The following is a 21,303-nucleotide window of genomic DNA, read 5'->3' on the forward strand; positions in this document are numbered from 1 at the left end:
ACCCTATTTGCCCAAGTTTCAGGTCTCTAACTTCTGTGACATGAGGGAAGGGATCGCATAAACCCCAAGTGATTCAAATACCAAATTAAATGATCACATCTGATGCAAGCTCAACTAGCTGTAGAATCCAAAATGAGCCAAATACCCAGAAGAAACACCAAGCTTAAACTTCCTCACAGCATTTTATTGATTTGATGACTAGTGTATTTTCCTCCCAAAAGACCAGTCAGTTACAACCAAATGAAGTAAATGTAATTCTCAAGATTTTATTTGTAATAAAAGATGAAGCTTAGAACTGGATCACCTGGCCCTGTAACAGAACAAGAAAATAAATGAATTTTTATTTTGGAAAGAAAAAAAAAAAAACACTTCTCCATCTAGAACAGCAGTCTATTCTTAAAGGGAACACTATCCTTTATAAAGCCAAGTCTCATTCTTCCTTTGCTATTCATGTTAAAACCAACACCAAAAACATCTTTCCTTTATGGATTTAGCTATCTTGAGGAATGCCCCCATCTTGATGCCACAATAAATGGACAGAAATGCGCACCTCTCCAAATATAATAAAGCTATACAGCAAAGACTGCACCTTCCACCCATGATTATATACCTTTCTCTTCTTATCTCCTCCCAGTTCAAAATGCTTGCATCTCTTAATAGCCAACATTCTCTTAGATCTGCAGTTGGGCTCAACACATTCAAGTCTCAGGACAATCTTCTTTGTAGTTTTAGCCTGGAAAAAATTTAAGCCCTTCATAAATGACCACAGAAAACTACTTTCTTTACAAAATGTGACTTGCTAATAAGTAAAACGATGTTTTGTAAATGAGTTGTTGACAGTTTGTCTTACAGGACGCAACGTGAAAAGTAGACTTTAAGACTTAAAAAAGAAAGAGGGCCTCCCTGGTGGCGCAGCGGTTGAGTGCTGGGTTGCGAAGCTGCCCCCAGCTTCTGCAGCGCCGGCCGCTGGGCGAGGGCCCCACACTGTGTGCAGACATCTGCCGCCCGCTGCTCTCCTCAGCAGTGTACATCGGTCCTTCTGCCTGCTCTGCTCCCTGCTCTGTCTCTGGTGAATTCTCTCAACTTCCCGCACTTCTGACTGTACCCAATGCTTGTATAAATAAATGAATCTTTAAAAAAAAAAATAAGACTCAAAAAAGTAGACTTTTAAGAGTAAACCTGCAAAATTAGCACATTATCTAATGGCCATCAAATCCCCCATTCATATAAACTATCTCAGAGAGCTTATCAAATAGGCACCCATCAAACCTCCTTGAACTTGTGGTCTTTCAGGTATGCCACACTACCGAAGTACATGCAATGACATGATAAATGCAGCTTTTGCAACTAAGTACAATTAAATTATTGTCACCAGGGCCTCCCCGGTGGCGCAGCGGTTGAGCGCTGGGTTGCGAAGCTGCCCGCGGCCTCTGCGGCGCCGGTTCGATCCCCGGCTGCTTCCCGGCCACCGGCGGAGGATCCCACATGGCGCACAGACCTCTCCTGTCGCCCGCTGCTCCCCTCAGCAGTGTACTTCGGTCCTTCTGCCTGCTCTGCTCCCCGCTCTGGCTCTGGTGAATTCTCTCACCCTCCCGCGCTTCTGACTGTACCCAGTGCATGTATAAACAAAACAAACAAACAAACAAAATAAATAAATAAAACATGCCTCTATAAAAAAAAAAAAATAAAATAAATAAATTATTGTCACCAAAGACCAATAAAATCAGTTTCCCAAGTATAAACTATAATTATGGCTAGAGTATGTGCATTCCATCATATTATTTAACTCAAAGTACTCTTCCCACTAATACTCAGCTTTCTAAATCAGAATTTCATTACTGCTAGTTTGCAGTTCTTAAAAACGCCAAAACCTAGCTAGAACCTCCCCATCTTCTCAACAAGTTACCCAATTATGAAAAGGCAATCAAGATAAATACTACATCAGGGTCAAACCATTTAACTGCACTTCAATGAACACTGCAGACACACCTTAATACTTTCTGGAACCAGGCTGAATTTTAGAGTCAAGTGCCCCAAGAAACGCTATGTTCCAGACTCTGCTAATCAAGTGGCAGCCAAATCACCTGGAGTAGAAAAAAAATCTAGGCCAAAACTCATCCAGCCTGGAAAATGACCAAAAGTTATTCTAAAGAGCTTAAGACTCCATGAGCTAAGCAGGAGATTGATTTCAGGTTTATGAGTTGAGAAGCAAAATTAAGAGCACAATTCTTGCTGCACCCAAGAACTGAAGATTCACAGCAACACAATGACAGACAGGTAACAAAGAAAAGGATTTACTGGTGTATTCAAACATCACTCCTTAGGGGAGGCAGAGCATACATCCCTTAACTTGGTATTTGCCTCTTCAAAAAAAGGACAAAAAATAAAAAACTGAGATGATGCAATATTTTAGGTTAGAGTAATGCCTGGGTTGCACCCCCAGTTACACCACCTACTAAATATATTACTACATGCAACGAAGGTAACTTGAAATCACGATTCCCCTATACTGTAGAGGTGTGTGTTAAAGGAAAACACAACTCTTTTTTGGTTTGTTTTTGTTTTTACCACTATTAAGTGGGAAGCAAGTCAAATAGTAATTAATTACTAACCTTTTTCCGGAAAATTGGCTTAGTCTGTCCACCATAGCCACTCTGCTTCCTGTCATACCGCCGCTTTCCTAGGAAAACAAGTTATGTTTGGGTATACTCAAGACCACAAATCATAACAGCCACATGAAAATAACCGTATGGGTCTTATCTTGGGCTTTAGTGCAGAAATGTTAATACCCAAGTGTGCGTGGGGGGTTTGGGCGAGGAGAATTGGCCTTGTCTATCAGTCTACTACCTAACATTTATGTGATACACGATTACACAGATGACACGTTAAAACCAAATTACATACAGGCCGTCTTACCCTGGGCATAGAGAGAATCCTTGCCCTTCTTGTACTGTGTCACTTTGTGGGGCTGATGCTTGCCACACTTCTTACAGAAGGTCCGGCGGGTTTTAGGAACGTTCACCTGGTAAATAAAAGTGTTCAGAACGTGCAGTGTTATCGGCTGCAACACCGTGCCCAATCCCGCTGAAGCGAAGGCCTAAAGGGCCTCGACTCTCAAATTCATTCACACACAACGTCTTGATTGGAAGGTGCTCCAACCCCACGTAACGTCAAGCAGATCGCCTTCCGTGGAGCCCCAAAGTGGAGGGCGGTTAACAACCGTTAAGGCGACCTCTTTGATCCCACCACTTACATCCCTGCGCCTGAAGCCCGGTACCCTCGGGTCGGGCCTGGCAATAGTGGGTTTCTCGGGGGCAACAAGGCTATGCAGGAGCCTGAACCCACCCCGGGACAGCACCGCCGACAGAGCGGGGGCAGATTAACATGGATGTTACCGGGTCCCTTCCCCAAGCTCCTACCATGCTTGCGAGAGCGCTATCGGCACGGAAAGAAAGAGACCGGGCCGGAAACGGAAGTATATAGGCGTGCCCTGGTCGCGCTTCCTCATGGGAGTAGGAGTGACCATAGAGTCTGGGTCTCGGTGCGCAGCGCCCCCCGGCGGCCCAGATGAATCGATTTGAAGTTATGGGCGGGAGCTGAAGAAAGGAGTCAGCCGGGAGGTTTGTCTCCACGACTTCCTGCCTCTTCGCAGCTTCGCAACTCTTTTCAGTTCATCACTTTTGGTGGCTGCTGCTACGTAGCAGTGTTAAATGAAGGAGGCGGTGCGTTTTCCAGCCCTCTGGCCTCCCTGCCCCTCTCCCCAAGGGAAGCCAGGACTAGGGTCAAGTGGAAGTAAGTGCGCTGCCTCCATGCCCCGTTCCTGCTCCACCTCGAGGACACTGGAAGTATCTTTCGCAGCGAACTGCTGCTTCAGTGAGACTTGGAGGGAGCCAGTTGCTCGGTTATCACACGGTCAGTTGGTCTAATCAACAGATGTTTGTTTTGAATGCCTATTCTGTGTCAGGCACTGTCCTAAGGAAGGGACACAATCAAATATTCGCGCTCATACTTGCATAATTACAGACTAAATACTTTTATAAAAGGTGGTTGTGGGGGGGGGACAATGAGTAGGTCAGAGCAGTCCCCTTTTGCTGAAGGAATAAATTAGCTGCCCTCGGTTGAAAAGTGACGATGAAATTGTTCAGCTCCCTCAATGGCAATGATCAAGCCAAGAGCAGGTGTCCAGATGCTCTTCCCTTCCCTTCCCTGCATACCTGACGGAAGGCAGGCATGTGGGAGGATTCCAGGGAGCCTGGCAGAGGACGACTGCAGTGTACTGAGTATTTCAAATGGATTGTCTCATAAAAGGCTCACATTCTGGGAGGTAGGTGGCATTGATATTCCCATTTTACAGATGAGGAAATGAAGTAGGATAGTAAACAATTTCCATGATGTCGACAGTATTTAGTGGATCGTGGATACAGGTCTGGACTCCAGAGCCTGGGTTACTCATGGGACTGATAATGATAGCAGTTAGCAGTGACTGAGCACTGTTCTATGCCAGGCATTTTCCTAGCCTCCTCACATCCTACCTCTTTTAATCCTAACAACAACACAGGCTCTGTTTACCATCGTTAGTGTTTAACAGATGAGGAACCTGAGGTATAGGCAGCATTAAATTCACTTACCCAAAGTCACACAGGTGGTTATTTTGTGGGGCTGGAATCTGATCCCAGGTAGTCTAACACCCCAGCCTTGCAGTGAACCCCTATATCACACAGGAGAAACACGAGCACCTCCAGGGTAGAGGATGCTGAGGTAAGAGAATTGGGCAGGGGATGGGAGGCACCAGTGCATAAGGAGCTTAGGAGGGAGGGGAGCCTGCAGTCTCCTGCTCACATAATGGTGCAGGAACACCCAGGGCTGAGCTGTTTCTAAGATCACCCCCTTTTTGTTAGATGGTCTCTGGGAATGAGATAATAAAAACATGACCACTACTTGCTACATTTCATAAGTTTCTCTGCCAAAGAGCCAGAGTGTAGTCTCATAGCACTCTGTTCTCTTCAGACTCTTAGGCGGTCTCACTGGCCTTTGAGGAGTCTCTAGAGATTTTTTTTTAAGATTTATTTATTTATTTATACAAGCACTGGGTACAGTCAGAAGCGCGGGAGGGTGAGAGAATTCACCAGAGCCAGAGCGGGGAGCAGAGCAGGCAGAAGGACCGAAGTACACTGCTGAGGGGAGCAGCGGGCGGCAGGAGAGGTCTGTGCGCCATGTGGGACCCTCCTCTGGTGGCCGGGGAGCAGCCGGGGATCCATCTGGCGCTGCAGAGCCTGCGGGTAGCTTCACAGCCCAGCGCTCAACCGCTGCGCCACCACGGGAGGCCCTCTAGAGATTTTTAATGTCAGTAACATGGAAATATGAAGACAGTGAACATGGCCTCTCTTAGTCTAATCAAACATAGTTCTTTCTGTCATATCTGCTGTGACATGGCTTTGATTTCTATTGCCTTCGCCAATCTTGGTCTCTGTTTTGGACTTGCTCCTGCTGGTTAATTTCCCCTAAGATGAAACACTGAAACTGAACTCAGGACTTGAGAGATATGGCCCAGCTTGGCAGAGTGGGCGACCAGTTCACTTTCCTTTGCCTAGATGTTTTACTTCTATAAAGAATCCTAATATCATCTTGGGTTTTCTAGCAGCCATGTTACTGACATGATATTTGATTACTGACAGCGAAAACCTCTAAACTATTTTCACAAATGCTACTGCCACCCCACTTTCAATGAAATCATTTCAAATTCAGTGTGATCACCAATTATGGGACTTGATCCTTAATCTTGGTAAACTTTTGCAAAGGTGGCTTATTGCACCAGGTGGTCAAGAACTTTTTGGATCATTTGGAAGCTCTATCTTTAGCAGGTTGAGGAATCTCCACTCAGCTCTCCATAGTGGTTGGACCAGTTTGCACTCCCACCAGTAATGCAGGAGAGTTCCTTTTTCTCCACATCTTCGCCAACATTTGTTGTTGCTAGTTTTTTTTTTTTTTTTAATATGTGCCATTCTCACTGGTATAAGATGATATCTCATTGTAGTTTTGTTTTGCATTTCTCATGCTTAGTGAAGTAAGCCAGAAAGAAAAAGAAAAATATCAGATGGTCTCACTCATAGCAGGAATTTAGAAAACCTAAATAAGAGACCAGGAAAAAAGACTAATTATAATAAAGAAACCATCAAAATCAACAAGCAACTATAAACCAGAGACACACTAACAGGGGAGGGGAGGAGAGGAGGGACTAAGGCCAAAATAAGGGGGGGGGTGGGTATTGTATGGGGAATATAACCAAAATGAAAATGCATACATTGTGCAAAAATGAAATATGATGTAAGAATTATATAAAATAAATAAAATATAAAAAAGTATATTTGATGCAAAAAAAAAAAGATCTTTTTGGAAACTGTTTGCTCTGGTTCTGCCATCCCATTGATGTAAAATAGCCTTGCACCATTCACACATCAGCTCGGCTCCTTTCCATACCTTCCTTAAAGGTCGTTAATAAAAATGTTGAGTAGGATAGCACCTACAATAGAACCTCCTCTACACTGGGAATCTTTGGAGGTGACACTAGGTCATTCAGTGCAGTATTGGGGTGTGGTCTCTCTGTCATCACCAGACGAGGGGGATGCTCATGAACAGACGGTGGAGAAGCACCTGGGTTCATTTTCCACTTTCCCTGGCCTCTTTGTCTTCCAGATCCCCTACTATATGCTTATTAATTCTCAATCTTTGCTCCATGATGGACCTTGAAAAGGGACAAGGAGTGTGCCAATAAGTAGCATCTAACTAAAGGAAAGGGGAGGGAAAGTGAATGTCTGCACTAGCTCTCAGCAGGTGACTAGAGCCACTGTTTTAGGGTGATGAGTGAAAGGATAAAAATTGCCAGTAAAAGAGGAAGACCATGCAGCATTTGCTGTCCATCGATCTTGTGTAGATATGAAGCTTAACCACTCTGCTGTCCTACCGATGTCTTGTAACCTTAAAAATTCTAACAAACTTCTAGCAGGGTCTAGGATCCTTTTCTACAGTAGGATACAGCTCCTGGGGCAAGTAAATATGGCAGTGGCCCATGTGCCAAGGCGGGCAAGCAGATCAGTCACCAAGAGCTCTGCTACCTTCCTGGTCTGCAGCCGGTACTGGCTGTGTTTCCTGGGAGAATCCTCCAGGAGAAGACTGCTACCGGGACATAGGGAACATTCAATCCCAGGCTGGTTTATTGCTTCACTGTATTAAAGAAAAGTTGTAAATTAAGTTGTAAATTAAGAGTGAATCCTTGAGGCCCAACTTAAATGGAGAAAATCAACATCCACAGAAAATGTGGAAGGTATCAGCCTTCGTGTGGGCTTCCATGAAGACATTTTTATCTGTAGAAAAATGCTTTCTTAGAAAATGACTCAGCAGGGGGAAGTTTTATCACTACTTCTCTAGGCTCTGAACTTTGGGGGTCCCTTTGTGAGCCCTCTGCATCTTTCGCTATCAAGTAACTGTGTAACCCTTGTTTCCTCTGCTTTAAAGAACAAGAGCCTCTAAAGGCATCTTCCTCCTCGGCCCCTGTGTTCTGTCTCTACCAGTCTGCTTATCTCTTTCCTGTAAGTCTCCACTCCCTGTGCTGACCAATGCCATGGTCCTTTAAGTGTGTCCCTGAGGAGGTCTGACCCGCTACCTGTCTGCTCAGCCTACCCTATTCTAGAATCTCAGTGGCCCCAGAACATCAAGAAAGGTTCTCAAGATAGTGTCAGAGGTCCTAGTCAAATGAAGGGCGGAGACAACTGGGGGGTGGGGGAGAGGATAGGGACAGTAAGTAGCAGGGAACCAGATACCATGCTGCAGAGAAAAAGAAAAAAAAAAAGACATTGGTTTAAGTCAGGAAACCAAAAAAGGGAACTGAGTGACTGTGAAAGGGTGGGGTTTGCTCAGACTGTCCTTCCTCTCTGGACTGTAAGAATATGTCTCCAGGGCCAGTGTCTTCTGAGATCGAGTCCCACCTTCAAAGTCCTGGTATCTCAGTGCACCTGGGAAGCTACCTGCATTAAGTCAGGACTGAGGTGGGTCTGGGGCATGGAAGGGGCTGGGCAGCAACAGCAAGTACCTTTTGTGGGACCCCTGAAGGCCAGGGAGAAAGCATGGCTGGTACCATTTCGTCAGCTAGCTGAGGAGGCGGACGGAGGGTGGGAGTGTCACCCACACAAGGCCCTGGCATCCCTTCTGATATCAGCAGGGGCTACAAGGGTTTTTTCTGAGGAGGGCTGTGGGGAGGGGGAATGAGAGAAAAAAGTGACAGGAGGTGACCATCTGAACAGGATGTTGGAAATGTTGGAAAGGGTCACCTCTGCAAAGCTTGGCTGAACAGTAATATTGCCTGTGGCAGTAGGATAAAAAGAAGCCCTCTGGTCAAGTATTGCTTAAAGACCCAAAATATATTCTTGTGTCAATCGATGAGGCCGTGAGAAAATGAAATTCTAAGAGACACATTGTCTGAGAAGATGGTTAAAGCTCACTCCCCACATTAGGGTGCTGACCTTTGTAAGCTGAAGAAAGGCAGGGGCCAGGCGTAGCCTGGGGCTGCTGCATCAAGATGGTGTTACTAGGATGAGAGCTGACTTGGAAGGATGGTTTGCCCCGTCCTCGTGGTAATAGTGGGTAAGAGCCTGGGCCAGAAGAAAGCAGCCTCAGCCTCAGCCCAGACAGTGTGGCGAACCCCTGAGGTTGCGGGGAAGGTTTCTCCAGTTCCCATTGCCTGCCATGTGCATGCCTTTCTTCTCACCTCTTCATTTCTCCCTTCCTTTCCTCACCTCCTCCTCCCTGTGCCCGCCTATCTACTGGGATCCCCTCTTCTTTCTACCTTCCTTTATTTTGTTCATTACCACACCCCCCTGAATCAGAGTCAATTCTTAATAACTATTGGATTTCTCTTGCCCCCTCTTCCCTTTTCCCTTCCCCTCTAACTGCTCCCACCTCCCCACCCACGACTGTTGTTGAGCAGTAAGGGTGTTACTTTACGGAAAGCAGTTAAAATGGCCAGGCAATAGTAAGAGCCATATCTCAGCGTTTGCTGACACCTGCCATTGTCCCCAGAGTGCTGGCCTAGAGGAAATGGGGTGGCATTTTGAATAAAGGGGTCTGCTAGCCTGGTCAAAACTTCCTGGGATGAGCTGCTGCACCTCCCAAAGGAATCTGGTTCAGTTTTCCCGCCACCCAGCTCTCAAGACTCAACAAAGGTATCCCACACTGTGCATTTCCAGAGGCAGGACAACAACGAAGCTCTGACACTGGGGGTCTCTATAGCTCACCGCTGTCCTCTGTGCTAAGTTGTGTACTAATTGTGTGCCTTCTTTCATTTTGCATGCCAACCCCCTGAACCAGGGGTGCTACAGCCTTTCTGGGGCTACAGATATTTGGTAAGACAATGTCACCCTTCAAATAAGCTACAAATGCAAATTCTCATGGAACCTCAAACATTCGCACACACTGTCCCTTAGCCCTGTCTGCTCTATTCTGACTCCTCTTACGTTCAGACAGTTTGAACCATCTCGTTTAAAGTCCCAATTCCTGTTGCTTATGGCTATTGACGTGTTTGTTTAGGATCCTTTGTGAACTCCCTATGGTGAGAACTAATGCGACTTTCCATCCTCTTCTAGGGTCTTGGTGTAATTTTAAATTATCACCACCATGATTTATTATTTCCATTTGAACATATTTCCTATACAGAGTTTCCTTTCAGTGGACTAGACCCATACCAGGAAGTGACTTTGGCATAAGGGGGAGGGTATGGCTTTTGAAAACCAGTTTGGATAGTCCCCAACAGTCATCAGGTACCTATTGCTTTTTACCCAATGATGCCAGAGATCTGATAGTTCATTCCTAGGAATAAGCGAGTTCGAATTTTTGGTGAGGCAATGCTTAACAGGAAGCCAGAGAAGAGACCTTGGCCCAATTCACTCCAAAGCTGCTTGGTTATGCAAATAAAGCCTTCATGGGAGGGGGAAAGAGAACTCCTCTGAGGTCCCTGAAACAAATGGGCCACGTGTGACTTTCAGTTTCTGTGGAGATTTGTGTGCCCTGGCTGAGGGTGTTCAGGGAGCATTGGATACACAGAAGGCTAAATCCCAGACTTTTCTTCCACTCTCTGAGAACCATCATCAGATGCCCTTAGGGTTAATGTTGGCTGTCTGAATGTCAAGGAGAAGCTCCCCTCACTGCCTTGCCTCCCTGAAATGAAAATAAATTCCAGTCTATTAGCTCACCCTTAGAAGAAGGAAATTCTAGTGCATCTACAGCAGTTAAATTTTAGACATGTTGGAGGCTGGAATATATTGGAGTTCAAGATCACTAGCCCAATGGGAAAAAAAAAAAAACACATCAGTCTGCAACAAAAACAGTAAAAATTGATTAGAAATGGAGAATGAAAATGGAGATTAGGGAGTGGGGAAAGGGTACTCTCAAAAGCTACTATTTAGAATTGAAATTGGTACAATTTTTCTGGAAACTATTTTGCCAATATGTATCAAAATGCACAATGTATATATTTTTGGACTTGGTAAATGACACTTATGTAGAGAGCCTAGTATTATGGGGAAATAATAGGAATACTGTTAAACAAGAGCTTTATATATTTGAGGGAAAAGTTGTGTTGGATGGATAGAGGAATGGAAAATGTGAAGAAAAATAAGCAAACTACAAATACTTGTGTTATGTCCTGAAATATGGTTAAAAATGAAAAGAAGCAAAAATTAAAAAATAAATGAAATCAAATATGATAAGCACAATGGACAGAGAAATGTGGAAGCCTGGATGCCCAAATAGTGAGGCCTCTGGATAATGGGCTTACAATGGATGTTTTCTTTTTAATATCCCTCTGCTTGAAACTTTTCTACAGTGAACATCTGTTATTTTGATAGTGAGGGAAAATAAATTCTTTAAACCAAGGGAAACAAAAATTAAACTAAATAAGAAGTCCAAAGTGGCACCAGGTCCAGTGTGAATGATGGACACCCCAGCGGTCAACCTCAGTGCTGAGGGCATGTTCACTAACCTGATGCAGAGTGGGGACTCTCGGATTAGGTGTCTGATCTTCCTTCATCATCATTTGTTCAGAATCTTGTCTCTAGTGGAAGGCAGAGGAGAGGATGAATTTCTTTTTTTTTTTTAAAGATTTATTTTATTTATTTATGCATACATGAGCTGGGGTGTAGGCCAGAGGTGCAGGGGGTGAGAGGATTCACCAAAGACAGAGGGTAGCGAAACAGGCAGATCCAGTCATGTGGGTCAGCTCCGTGGCCGGATCTAACTCATGCTGCAGTGGCTGCCAATAGCTTCATAGTGCTGAGACTTCACACCTTGTGCCACCAGAGAGGCCCATGAATTTATTTCTTTAAAAAACCACACACCAAAACAATTAAGACACACTGTTAAGATTCTACAGAGCTAAAGGGGTGAGTACATGAGTATTTGTAATGTCTCATACTATCAAAGAAAATACATTCATTCAGTCAAGGTTTCATATTCACAGCAAGTACTGACAATGCTAGGGACAGAGAAGCGTGGGGCTCACACCTAAACCCTGTGCCTTCATGCCATCAACAATGAAAAATCCTGAAAATGAAACAGCGAGTGACTGTGGGAATTCATGGGTGAAATAAGATCTGCTTGTGCAGGATTTCAAGAATTCAAGGGGAAAATGGCAGAACTGAGACGCGCCCTCAAGTGGGGTCACTGCAGTTCACAGTTTAGCAGGCACAGATCATCCTTTCCAGCCTGGAGGCATATTGCAGAAGAAAGTGCCCCGGGATCCTGAATTCTCTTTTACCTCCTGGACTTAACACCGTTTCTTCCTTTGCTGAGTGTTCCTATAAGAGGCAGAAGGGTTTGTCCCAACAGTTCCTTGATGACAGCTATGGGGAGTGACAGGGTGCTGAGGGGGGTGACATCATATTTCATTGAAAGTCAAAAAAAAAAATCTCTGGGAGGCCATGAGATGCCACAGAAACAGCAGGGCTATGGGATCACAGATGGATGAGGTTGAGTAAGTCACATAATCTCCATGAGTCTCACTTTCTTCATCTGTTTGTTCTGAGAAATAAATGAAATAACAGTAAAATGCCTTGAGTACACTGCTCTAAGAGTGACAGGAGTTCCTTCCCATTCCCGTGGGGGAGGAAAGGGAATGGCCAGAAACTCACAATCAAAACTCCACCTCTTAACTTTTGGCTCCCCCCAACTTATTTGCCTGCTGTTGATCTGAAGCCTTATGTTGTAGTCTTAGGATAAAGTAAGCTAGAGAGAAGAGATTATTAAGAAAGCCGTAAGCGGACCATCATTAAGGTCTTCATCCGTGGTGTTCATGTTGACGAGGAGAGGGAGGAAGGGGAGGCAGAGGGGGAGGAGGAGAGGGAGGAGGGATCGGAAAAATTCAAACCCATGTTCACGGGTCAGTTGGAGTTGTTTGAACTATAGCTGACTGGGTATTTCTAACTAATATTTCGGGGATTCTTCCCAATCATCGGCAGACTTTGTAGTTTTCTGAATTTGGCTTGTGTGTTGTCCCTCAGAGTGTTTTATCTTAACATAGGCAAAAATAGGAACCAAAAAGATGGTTTAGTTTACTGATTCTGCAAGTGCTATTTATCTTAATCTCTTGGCGTAGTGTAATTTGTAAGATGGCTGAACTCTTACTAATAAAGATCCTCTTTCTGAATTCTGCTGCTCAAGGAGCTGGTGGGCTGCAGAAGGTGACCACGTGAAAATCCTTGCATGTGTAGTTTAATAAAGAGGCCACTATACTGGGGGAACTCTATTTTTAAAGGGGTTCTGTGTATTTCTATTATTTTTCCTCCTCTTTCTTGATACGGACAACTGTGTGCACGTGTGTGTCTAATATTCATGTTTCCACCTCCCAACCCAACCCCCTGAGTGAGTTACAGGGTTAGTCCTTGCTGTGCATTTTTTGTGGTTGAATTGACTCTGTAGGCTGCTGAACTCATTAGAAAAAAAAAAATAGGACCTTCCACAATAAGGACTCAAAGCAGCAGCAACTGCCCTCTAACACAAGAGTGCCCGTTACGCACCGCTTTCAGGAAGATGAAAAGATAGACGCCTCTCCTTTCACATAATTGGTGAATGGCCCCTGGTGACTAAGGAAGAACTACATTTTCAGGCTGTGTGTGTCTGAACTGAGTCACAAAGCATAGGCGGGAGGGAAGCAAGCAAGGGGCAACCAGACCATGCGAATCGCAGCGATCCTCCAGCTCAGTGGTCTAGAGGTAGAGGCCATTTCAGCCCTTGCTCAGAGAGCTGATGGCTAGTAAGACTCACTTACTTCCTCAAACAGCAGTAAACCTTACTCCAAAACCAACTCTTGAAAGAGAGGAAGCCTTTCTCTTGTACAAGCTGACTTTGTTCTAAAAAAGAAAACGAACAGAGAGTGTCCAGAAGGATCTGTTGTAGAGCACAGGCCAAGATGTAAGCAGATCCTGGGTCTGAGCAGGGAAGGTCTCCAGCAACAGCTCACAACAAAGCTGAAGGTAAAATGATGGGTGTGCTTTACTTATCTGAAAGAGGCACAACTGGACGTCGTTGGTTGGGGTGTTTCTGATCCAATGCACTGGTCATGCTACTCAATTTCCCTAGGGATTTATTTTGTCTTCTGTAATTTGAGTCTTTGATTGTGAAGAGGTCCTTAATTTTAACTCACCATGGGAACAATTGTGATATTATTACAGGGATCTTGATGAGTTGGCAGTTCCTGAGGATACAGTACAGTATTTGTTTACCACTACTTCTGAATACATGAATCATTTTAATGTTAAAAGAAATCTCTTTGGGGTTTGAGCTGAATCTGTATATTGGGAAGGACACTGGTTGGTTGTAATGTCTTATTAGTTTGTCGTTCCTGTGTGAGACTGAACCAGCGAGTCAGAAAAGAGAGCTGTGTGGCATGGTGTGGGGAAAGCTTTGCTCCTTTGCCCAGTTGTTTCCAGAACATCATTTACAAACCTTTACACTAATCCACTACCTGGAGACAGTGGCAAAGTGATCACTCTGAACCCCCCTGGTGTTCTTTTAACTAAATTTTTGTCTCCCCAGTGTGATGATAGAACCTTCCACACCACCAAAGAACAAAATAATGTGTGGATTGCCTCTGGCTTTGATTAAAACTACTCCCTTTTTTTCTCCTGGTGTGAGCAATAATCTGTGCTTGATAAGTAGAAAAAAAAAAACCCTGCTGACTTTATGCCACCAAAGGCACAGGAGTTTAGTTTAAGAAAAAATAAATTCCACTCCCCATCCCTGGGGGCCTGGGGGTGGATGGGGGAACCACCTCTGACCATGGGAGCTGGTGAGTTTTTCAGTATTTATTTTGTGCTCAGTCTTTGTGACAGTACTTACAGTTTCACCGTATCTTTCTACTGAAGCTTTGGAATTAGTAATGTAAGACTGTCTGCGATCCTTAAGTGGGTTTTTGAGATGAAATGTTTTGTGTGAATAAGAAAACCAGTGGCGACGTTTTGTAACTTTCTTTGCCTTTCTGTAGCTCAACCAGTGGGTGATGGGCAGAATCGGTTGGTGGCAGTTAGTGTATGTCCATATTTGCAGGTGCAGTCTCCATATCCTTAGTTATAGACCCCAGTGGGACAATGTTTGAAAAATTAACTTCGCTGTCCAGGAAACTGGGAACTGAAAGTCCAGTATCTGCCTCAGTGGAGTTCTGGCACCTGCATTATCCCTTCTGGGGATATCAGCGTCAACAGCTGTGTGGAGACTTCTGCTGTTCACAAATTCTGCATGTATTATAAGAGGGTGGTTGGTGTAAAACTGCCTGTAGACACTACCAAGCCCAGGGGTAAATGTTACCTGACTTCCAGAGCATTCCATTGCCTTATACATGCCAGCTTATGTGAACTCACAGTGTAGAGCCAGCCCCCACCCCGGTTCAATATGCATCCATTATTCCTGAAAACTGACAGAGCTGGGGGCTGTAGGAAAGAGATCAAGATAGGAAGAAAGTTCTTTGGTAGCTTTGTGCATTTCTTTTCCATTCGAAGCTAGATGGGGGAAAGGTGGGAGCCAGGAGGAATAAGGATTAATGTGCTGGGTCCTGAAGAACTTTCATTACCAACAGTATATATAGGAGCCCCAGGAAGAAGAAGCCATGGCTGCAGTGATACTGGAGAGCATCTTTCTGAAGCGATCCCAGCAAAAAAAGAAAACATCACCTTTAAACTTCAAGAAGCGTCTCTTTCTCTTGACAGTGCACAAACTTTCCTACTACGAATATGATTTTGACCGTGGGGTAAGTTTCTCTGCCGTGAGACCTGAGTGTCGAGGACTTGGCCTTAGATCTTTCCTGGGGAGGAGGTAGATCCTCTTGGTTTGAGAAGAGACCTAGTATATTTCAAACTTAACAAAAGGTTCCCTAGCCTAGAACTAGCTGCAGCCACGCTGAGACAAATTTCTAGGATGCTGAGAAGCCTTGGGGGAAATGTAATCGTGGACTCTTAACAATTGGTGGAGCACTCATTAAATGAGTGTTGAGAATGAAATCCAAGAGTCGGTGGACATTGTTTCTTATTTCTTTTGATAAAGACAGACACAGTCATGCATTCTTCTATAGTATTGGCCTCCAATGTGGTAGTCAAAATAAATTACATTAATAGATCTGGACTTTTTTGTTTTTGTTTTTTTCAAAATGACAGGTCCTAATATAGACAATGAGTGTCACCTGACTACGTTGAAGGATTAGATAAGAAAATCTAATCTGGTTGCGTCATCGCTCCTAATCTTTCTCTATCTTCTTTCTCATTCTTTTTCTCAGAGAAGAGGCAGTAAGAAGGGTTCAATAGATGTTGAGAAGATCACCTGCGTTGAAACAGTGGTTCCTGAAAAAAATCCTCCCCCTGAAAGACAGATTCCGGTAAGAAGACACCATTGTCAGAGCGGCGGGGGTTGTTAAGAAACTTGGAACCCTTCAATTCTCTGTAAATAAATTGGTGATACTGTGTAACAAGGAACACACTAAACAGTTCCCGTATAAATTTACTCACTCTGACACTTATTGGTTGACTGAGTCTCATCATCTTTCCCCAGATGCAGAACTCAATCTGGAAAACTTGTAACACCAATTTTAAGATGATATCATATCAAGTTTTCTAACTGAATAGAGATAATTGGTTTTCTTCCTTCAGTTACTAGGATCAGATTTACAGACTTGAGTTAGTCTGAAAGACAGAACCCTGGGGCTCTGAGTCATATGAGATTCTTCAATAGTTCACTGTTTATTTTCCCCTCATTTCCCAGACCCTCTCCAGGCCATCACACCTGCTAACTTCTAAACTGACTTAAAAGTAGATATCATTTCTTATTTTTTCCTGATTACAAGAATAAAGCATATTTATTCTAGAAGTTGAAAATATTTGTAAAAGCACAAAAAAGAAGATAAAATCATGCATAATCCCATTGTCCAGCTAAAACAGTGACTAGTTTGTTGGTGTATAGACTGACATGCTTTTCTCCACCAGCCAGACACACACCCACACTAATAAATATGCTGTATTTTAAAAGCACAGACTCACGTTGCTACATATCTTGCTTTGCAAATTAGCTTTTCAATTTGACAACATACGAACACTTTCCCCCATGACAGTGGATATTCTTTAATCCCATGATTGAACAACTGCATGGTATTTCCTTTTCTGAATATATTGTGATTTGGTTAACAAATCTAGTTACTTGATTTGATAATGTAGACATTAAGACTCACTGTGATTAAAAAAATCAACAAAATACAAAGATAAATAAAAAAACATTGGGAAGCAATCAAGTTGCTTTCAAATACTTGACACTATAAACCTTGTTGAGTGGGTATCCTTGCATACGTCTTATGTATGTTTGTTAGTCTTCTCCTTATAATAACTTTCTAGAAATAAAATTTTTCTCTTTTCTTTATGAAATTTGTACAGTTTGGTTATTTTAATCAAAGGGTATTTTATTTTCTAGAAGGGGTAATTTGAATTCCATACATTCCTACAAACTGTATATGAGGGTATCTGTTTCTCTACATTCTTTCCAACACCATAGATTGTAATATTTATTAATTTGACAGCTATGAAAACTTAACTTATTTTACAATGTTTTTATTACTCATAAGGTTGAATAATTATGCATCTACAGTTTATTTATATTTTTTCATTTGTGAATTGCCTGTTACATTTTTGCCCATTTTTCTTTTGAAGTATTTACCTTATTCCTACTTTTTGAGATCTTCATATATTAGAATACTAATCCATTAGCTGCAATGTATGTTGAGAATTTTTTTTCACTTATCTCTGAATTTTGTTTATATTTTTATCATACTGAGTTTTAATGTCAATGTCATTAAATTAGTTCATCTTTTCTTCATGGCTCTAACCTTTAGCGCTAAATTAGAAAGACCTTGGTTCCCATAAGATTTTATAGTTATACTTATTTTTTCCTCAGTCATTCTTAACTTCACTTTTTATGTTAAGCTCTTGAATCCATCTGGAATTTATTCTGGTGTAAGGTGTGAAATAACTTCCCAGTTCCCCCCTTCAATATTAATGGTTAAATGTTTGTCCTAGCACCATTTATTGAATAATCCCCCTTTCCTCCATGGTTTGAAAAGCCGAGGTTTGTTTTTCTTTTTCTTTCTTTCTTTTTTTGAGTGAGTATGTGCTGGATCTTATGGATATGTATGCTTACTGAGCTATAGGAAGCACTCATTAAAATTAGCATTGTCTGTATAGGAGTGCCTTCTGGAGCCACTGTAAAGCACTCCCAATGCCTAAGGAAATCCTGAAAAGAGCAATGTACCAAACCAATAGCCATACTTTCTTCTTTCATTACAGAGGAGGGGTGAGGAGTCCAGTGAAATGGAGCAGATTTCAATCATTGAAAGGTTTCCTTACCCCTTCCAGGTGAGATATCTTCTGTTAACTCTCAAAGGGACCTGTAATGTATTCGCTAGGGATGGGAGTTAGGACAAAGGGAAGAATGCTGTGTCCCAGTGGACAGAAGTTGAGGTCGACAAGGAAGCTTGAGAGAGAAATGAGACTGGCATGGGCTGAGAGTATGCTTCCCCATTCTCCAATCTAACATAGTTTCTTTTAGTTTCTACACTTCAAAGGGACTCTGTAACAGCACTAATTCTATTATGATGTGTCTTGTCTATGGTTACTGCATTGAGAAAGATGCTGTTTGTTGAGTGAGCATTTCACTTCCTTCTGGTTCTGCCTATCTGTCTAATGGTGGTCATGAGGGTTGAAACGACAGAAAAGGAAGGGAAGGAGTAGTGGCAGGAAGTTCGGCATGGGGAAGGCTTATACATAAACCTAAGTCTGTTCTGGCCTGGAATAACTGAAGAGCCACGTAAACATGTTTGGTAGATGCAGTGTGAGAAGAGAGGAGAGCAAGAGCTTCAGATTCCATCTTCAAGTTGGCACACTTACGTCCTGCGAACGCTGTAGGCCACATGACGTGAAATAGTAGCTTCTGCAACAGCGAAAGCCAGAAAAGGAAGTGGAAAGTCTCAGGGGAGGGGGCTTTCTGTCATGGATTTATGAGCACAGCAAGACTAATAAGCAAAATGAAAGATGTAAAATGATCTTGTTTATGTTAGTGACTATATCAAAGTTTACAAAACCCAAGAAGATGGTGTTGTTTGGCTGGGCTAGTGGATAATGTCCAAACATAGATACTTCTAAATTAATTTACACTTGAGTTTAGAAGCCATTATTGGATGTCTATTAAGTCTGTGAGGGTTGGAACCACATCTTGTAAGTTTCAAAAACTTCCACAAAACTTTACACGATGCCTCATACCTGTGTGTTGTTTAAAAAAATACTGAATGTCTGATTTGATGATAATGCTTAATATATGCTCTACTCTTTTTGAAGTAGGTTTGTGATTCCAAGTTGGGTTTATTTTGGTTAATATTGTTGAGAGGAGGCCATTAGACAGTGGGGAGGAAATTAGCCATGAATTGAATTTTTGTTCTATATTACCAAGTGAATAATCCACATGTGCTAATCAAGACTTGTTATATAAAACTTTACATCAGTTCTCTTCTATACAAACTCTATACAAGGCTTAATAATAAGATCATAAAATATCCTTTGTTGGATAAACAAAAATCCTGTCTCCACCAAGGACTAAGGGATAAATTATGCACTAAGTTTACACACAAATTGAAACACAGGAGGATCTGGGAATATTCAAAAAGCTGAGAGATTCTAAGTTGCATATCCCTAGATGTGAATTATTCAGAAATTCTTTAGTTCGTAGAACCCCAACCCCATGCTCACTGAAAACCCTGCCTTGTTTCCTACTCTGAATATACAAGGCTGTAGCTTAAAATTAGTTCCTTAAAGGTCTTTTTTCTTCTGAATTTTAACTGCTGAAGTCTGTGTGTCCATTGCTCTAGGTTGTATATGATGAAGGGCCTCTCTATGTCTTCTCCCCAACTGAAGAACTCAGAAAGCGTTGGATCCACCAGCTCAAAAATGGTGAGACTTATTTGAAAATAAATTAGTTTCCGAAGAAAGGAGGAAAGGGAGGAACGAAGGAAGGAGAGACATTGGGAGGAGAGAAAAAGAAAGAGAAGAAAGAAGAGACAGAGAACGGGGAAGGAAAGAAAGGCGGGAAAGAGAGAAGGAGGTCAAACAGACAAAGGGGAGTGGAAAGAATGGATGGAGGGAGGTGAGAGAAAGAAGGTAAAAGAGAGAAGGAGCAGAAGGCGGGGGAGGGAGAGAGATTATATTTTTTTCAATATTAGCGATACGATTCCGTTTACTATTCCCTCCCGTGAATAAAAGTTCACACACTAGAGTAAGAGTTGCAACCACTTTGGCTACTATCTCACCAGTGAGATTTTGTAATTGTAGGCACCTCCGTTTCCCTACTTATAAAAATGTTCCCTTCTTTACACTGATTACAAGGGTGGTGTGGGGTGGAATTTGTAGTTGTTGCAATATTTCAAATCCTAAATATGCATGTAGTTTTTAAAAATTTAGTAGATGATTTATGAGAATGTTGGGAGTCAGGGTGGAGAACCTGATTCCAAGCTCTCTTGTAAGCACTAAAAAGCTGGGTCACCTTGGGTCAGCAGGACAAAAAGCTTCCAAACTGAGCTTCCTTGAGGCTCATTTCCTTCTTCTAAAATAGGAATAATAATGATGCCTGCTGTACCAGCCTCCAGGGTTGTCCTCAGGACAAACTAGATGATATGTATGAAAGCACATGTCAAACCAAAGCACTGTGCAAGAAAGCTCGGTACATCTCTTCACTGTCGCTAAATATTTTCCAAGGAACTGTTTCATGTCCTTTGTTTTGTGAGGACCTAAACTTGAACATTGTTACAGCATTGCACATAGACCATACAGTGTGTTCAGATAAACTTGACTGTGAATGCATGCAGCACAGGATGCATGCATACATATGTGTGTGTATATATAGCCACATGTCAAGTGACTGAGAGATTAACTGGTTGAGTTGACATCAGGAAAGGCTGCCTAGAGAAACAGGAAGGATGGCAGACTGATAACAGCATGGTTGGGTTATTGCATGACAGCTTTTGTCTTAATAAACATTTAGATTCTGATATTCAGTGGCTGGCTACCCTGGCTTTGTTCACTCCCTTGAATAGCAAGTCTGATTGGTTGAAATAAAAATCAGCAAATATTTTAAACTGAAAGAGGGGAGGAGAAAGGAAAAGAAGGGTCATTTCTTGAATTTCTTGCTATGTGTCAGTCACCCAGTTGGATACCTTTTATTTATTTATTTATTTATTTATTTATACAAGAACCGGGTACAGGCCAGATGTGTGGGAGGGTAAGAGGATTCACCAGAAACAGAGCAGGAAACAGAACAGGCAGACTGATGAAATACGCTGCTGAGGGGAGCAGCGGGCATGACAGGAGAGGTCTGCTGCACCATGTGGGACACTCGCTGGCCGGCCGGGATCAAACTGGCGCTGCAGAGGCTGCGGACATTCTCACAGCACTGCACTCAACTGCCTGCGCCACCAGGGGAGGTCCTGGATACCTTATGTTTATTATCTCATTTAATACTATAGCAACCTTGGGCTAAAAGCAACAATAATAAGAGTTCATGCTTAATGTACACTTACTATGTACCAGGTTCTGGGCCAAGCACTTCAAATACATTCACTCACTTAATCCTCACAAAAAGTTTCTGAAGCCTGTTATTTTCCTATTTGCAAATGAGAGAATTGAGGACCAAAGAAGTTAAGTAACTTACTCAAAGCCACACAGATAATGAGCGGTGGGGCCTGGA

General features: G+C 42.8%; 2 protein-coding genes across 3 annotated transcripts in view; one reads left to right on the plus strand and one right to left on the minus strand.

The window, feature by feature from the left end:
* Window positions 1-257: 257 nt before the first annotated feature.
* On the minus strand, window positions 258-8,134 carry RPL36A (ribosomal protein L36a). Its single transcript, XM_037511615.2, has 6 exons — window positions 8,087-8,134; window positions 3,420-3,596; window positions 2,917-3,022; window positions 2,613-2,680; window positions 611-733; window positions 258-310 (listed from the first exon to the last, which is right to left on the minus strand). Exons 1-6 carry the CDS (start codon window positions 8,132-8,134, stop codon window positions 290-292), a joined length of 543 nt encoding a protein of 180 aa, XP_037367512.1. The 3' UTR covers window positions 258-289.
* BTK (Bruton tyrosine kinase) overlaps window positions 3,561-21,303 on the plus strand; it is a 33,866-nt gene continuing 16,123 nt past the window's right edge. The window contains exons 1-5 of one of the 2 annotated variants that reach the window (XM_037512197.1): window positions 3,561-3,912; window positions 15,116-15,286; window positions 15,809-15,907; window positions 17,859-17,927; window positions 19,433-19,514. In XM_037512197.1, coding sequence (XP_037368094.1) covers window positions 15,146-15,286; window positions 15,809-15,907; window positions 17,859-17,927; window positions 19,433-19,514 — 391 coding nt within the window. In that variant the 5' untranslated portion in view covers window positions 3,561-3,912; window positions 15,116-15,145. Of the gene's footprint in view, window positions 3,913-7,910; window positions 8,043-15,115; window positions 15,287-15,808; window positions 15,908-17,858; window positions 17,928-19,432; window positions 19,515-21,303 lie in introns of those variants that run through there. The other variant, XM_037512198.1, reaches the window with a different exon arrangement.

This window comes from Talpa occidentalis, unplaced genomic scaffold (assembly GCF_014898055.3).
Source record: "Talpa occidentalis isolate TD23 unplaced genomic scaffold, MPIMG_talOcc4v2.1 talOcc4.15, whole genome shotgun sequence".
In the NCBI taxonomy this organism is placed as follows: domain Eukaryota; kingdom Metazoa; phylum Chordata; class Mammalia; order Eulipotyphla; family Talpidae; genus Talpa; species Talpa occidentalis.

Bases quoted from the DNA above. Each gene is read 5' to 3' on its own strand.
- RPL36A (XM_037511615.2), bottom strand. From the start codon at position 8,134: ATGGTACCAGCCATGCTTTCTCCCTGGCCTTCAGGGGTCCCACAAAAG. The intron at 2,681-2,916 runs GTAAGACGGCCT...TTGTTTTCCTAG, and splicing joins GGATTCTCTCTATGCCCAGG to GAAAGCGGCGGTATGACAGG. The intron at 734-2,612 runs GTTAGTAATTAA...AATTTTTTCCAG, and splicing joins AGCCAATTTTCCGGAAAAAG to GCTAAAACTACAAAGAAGAT.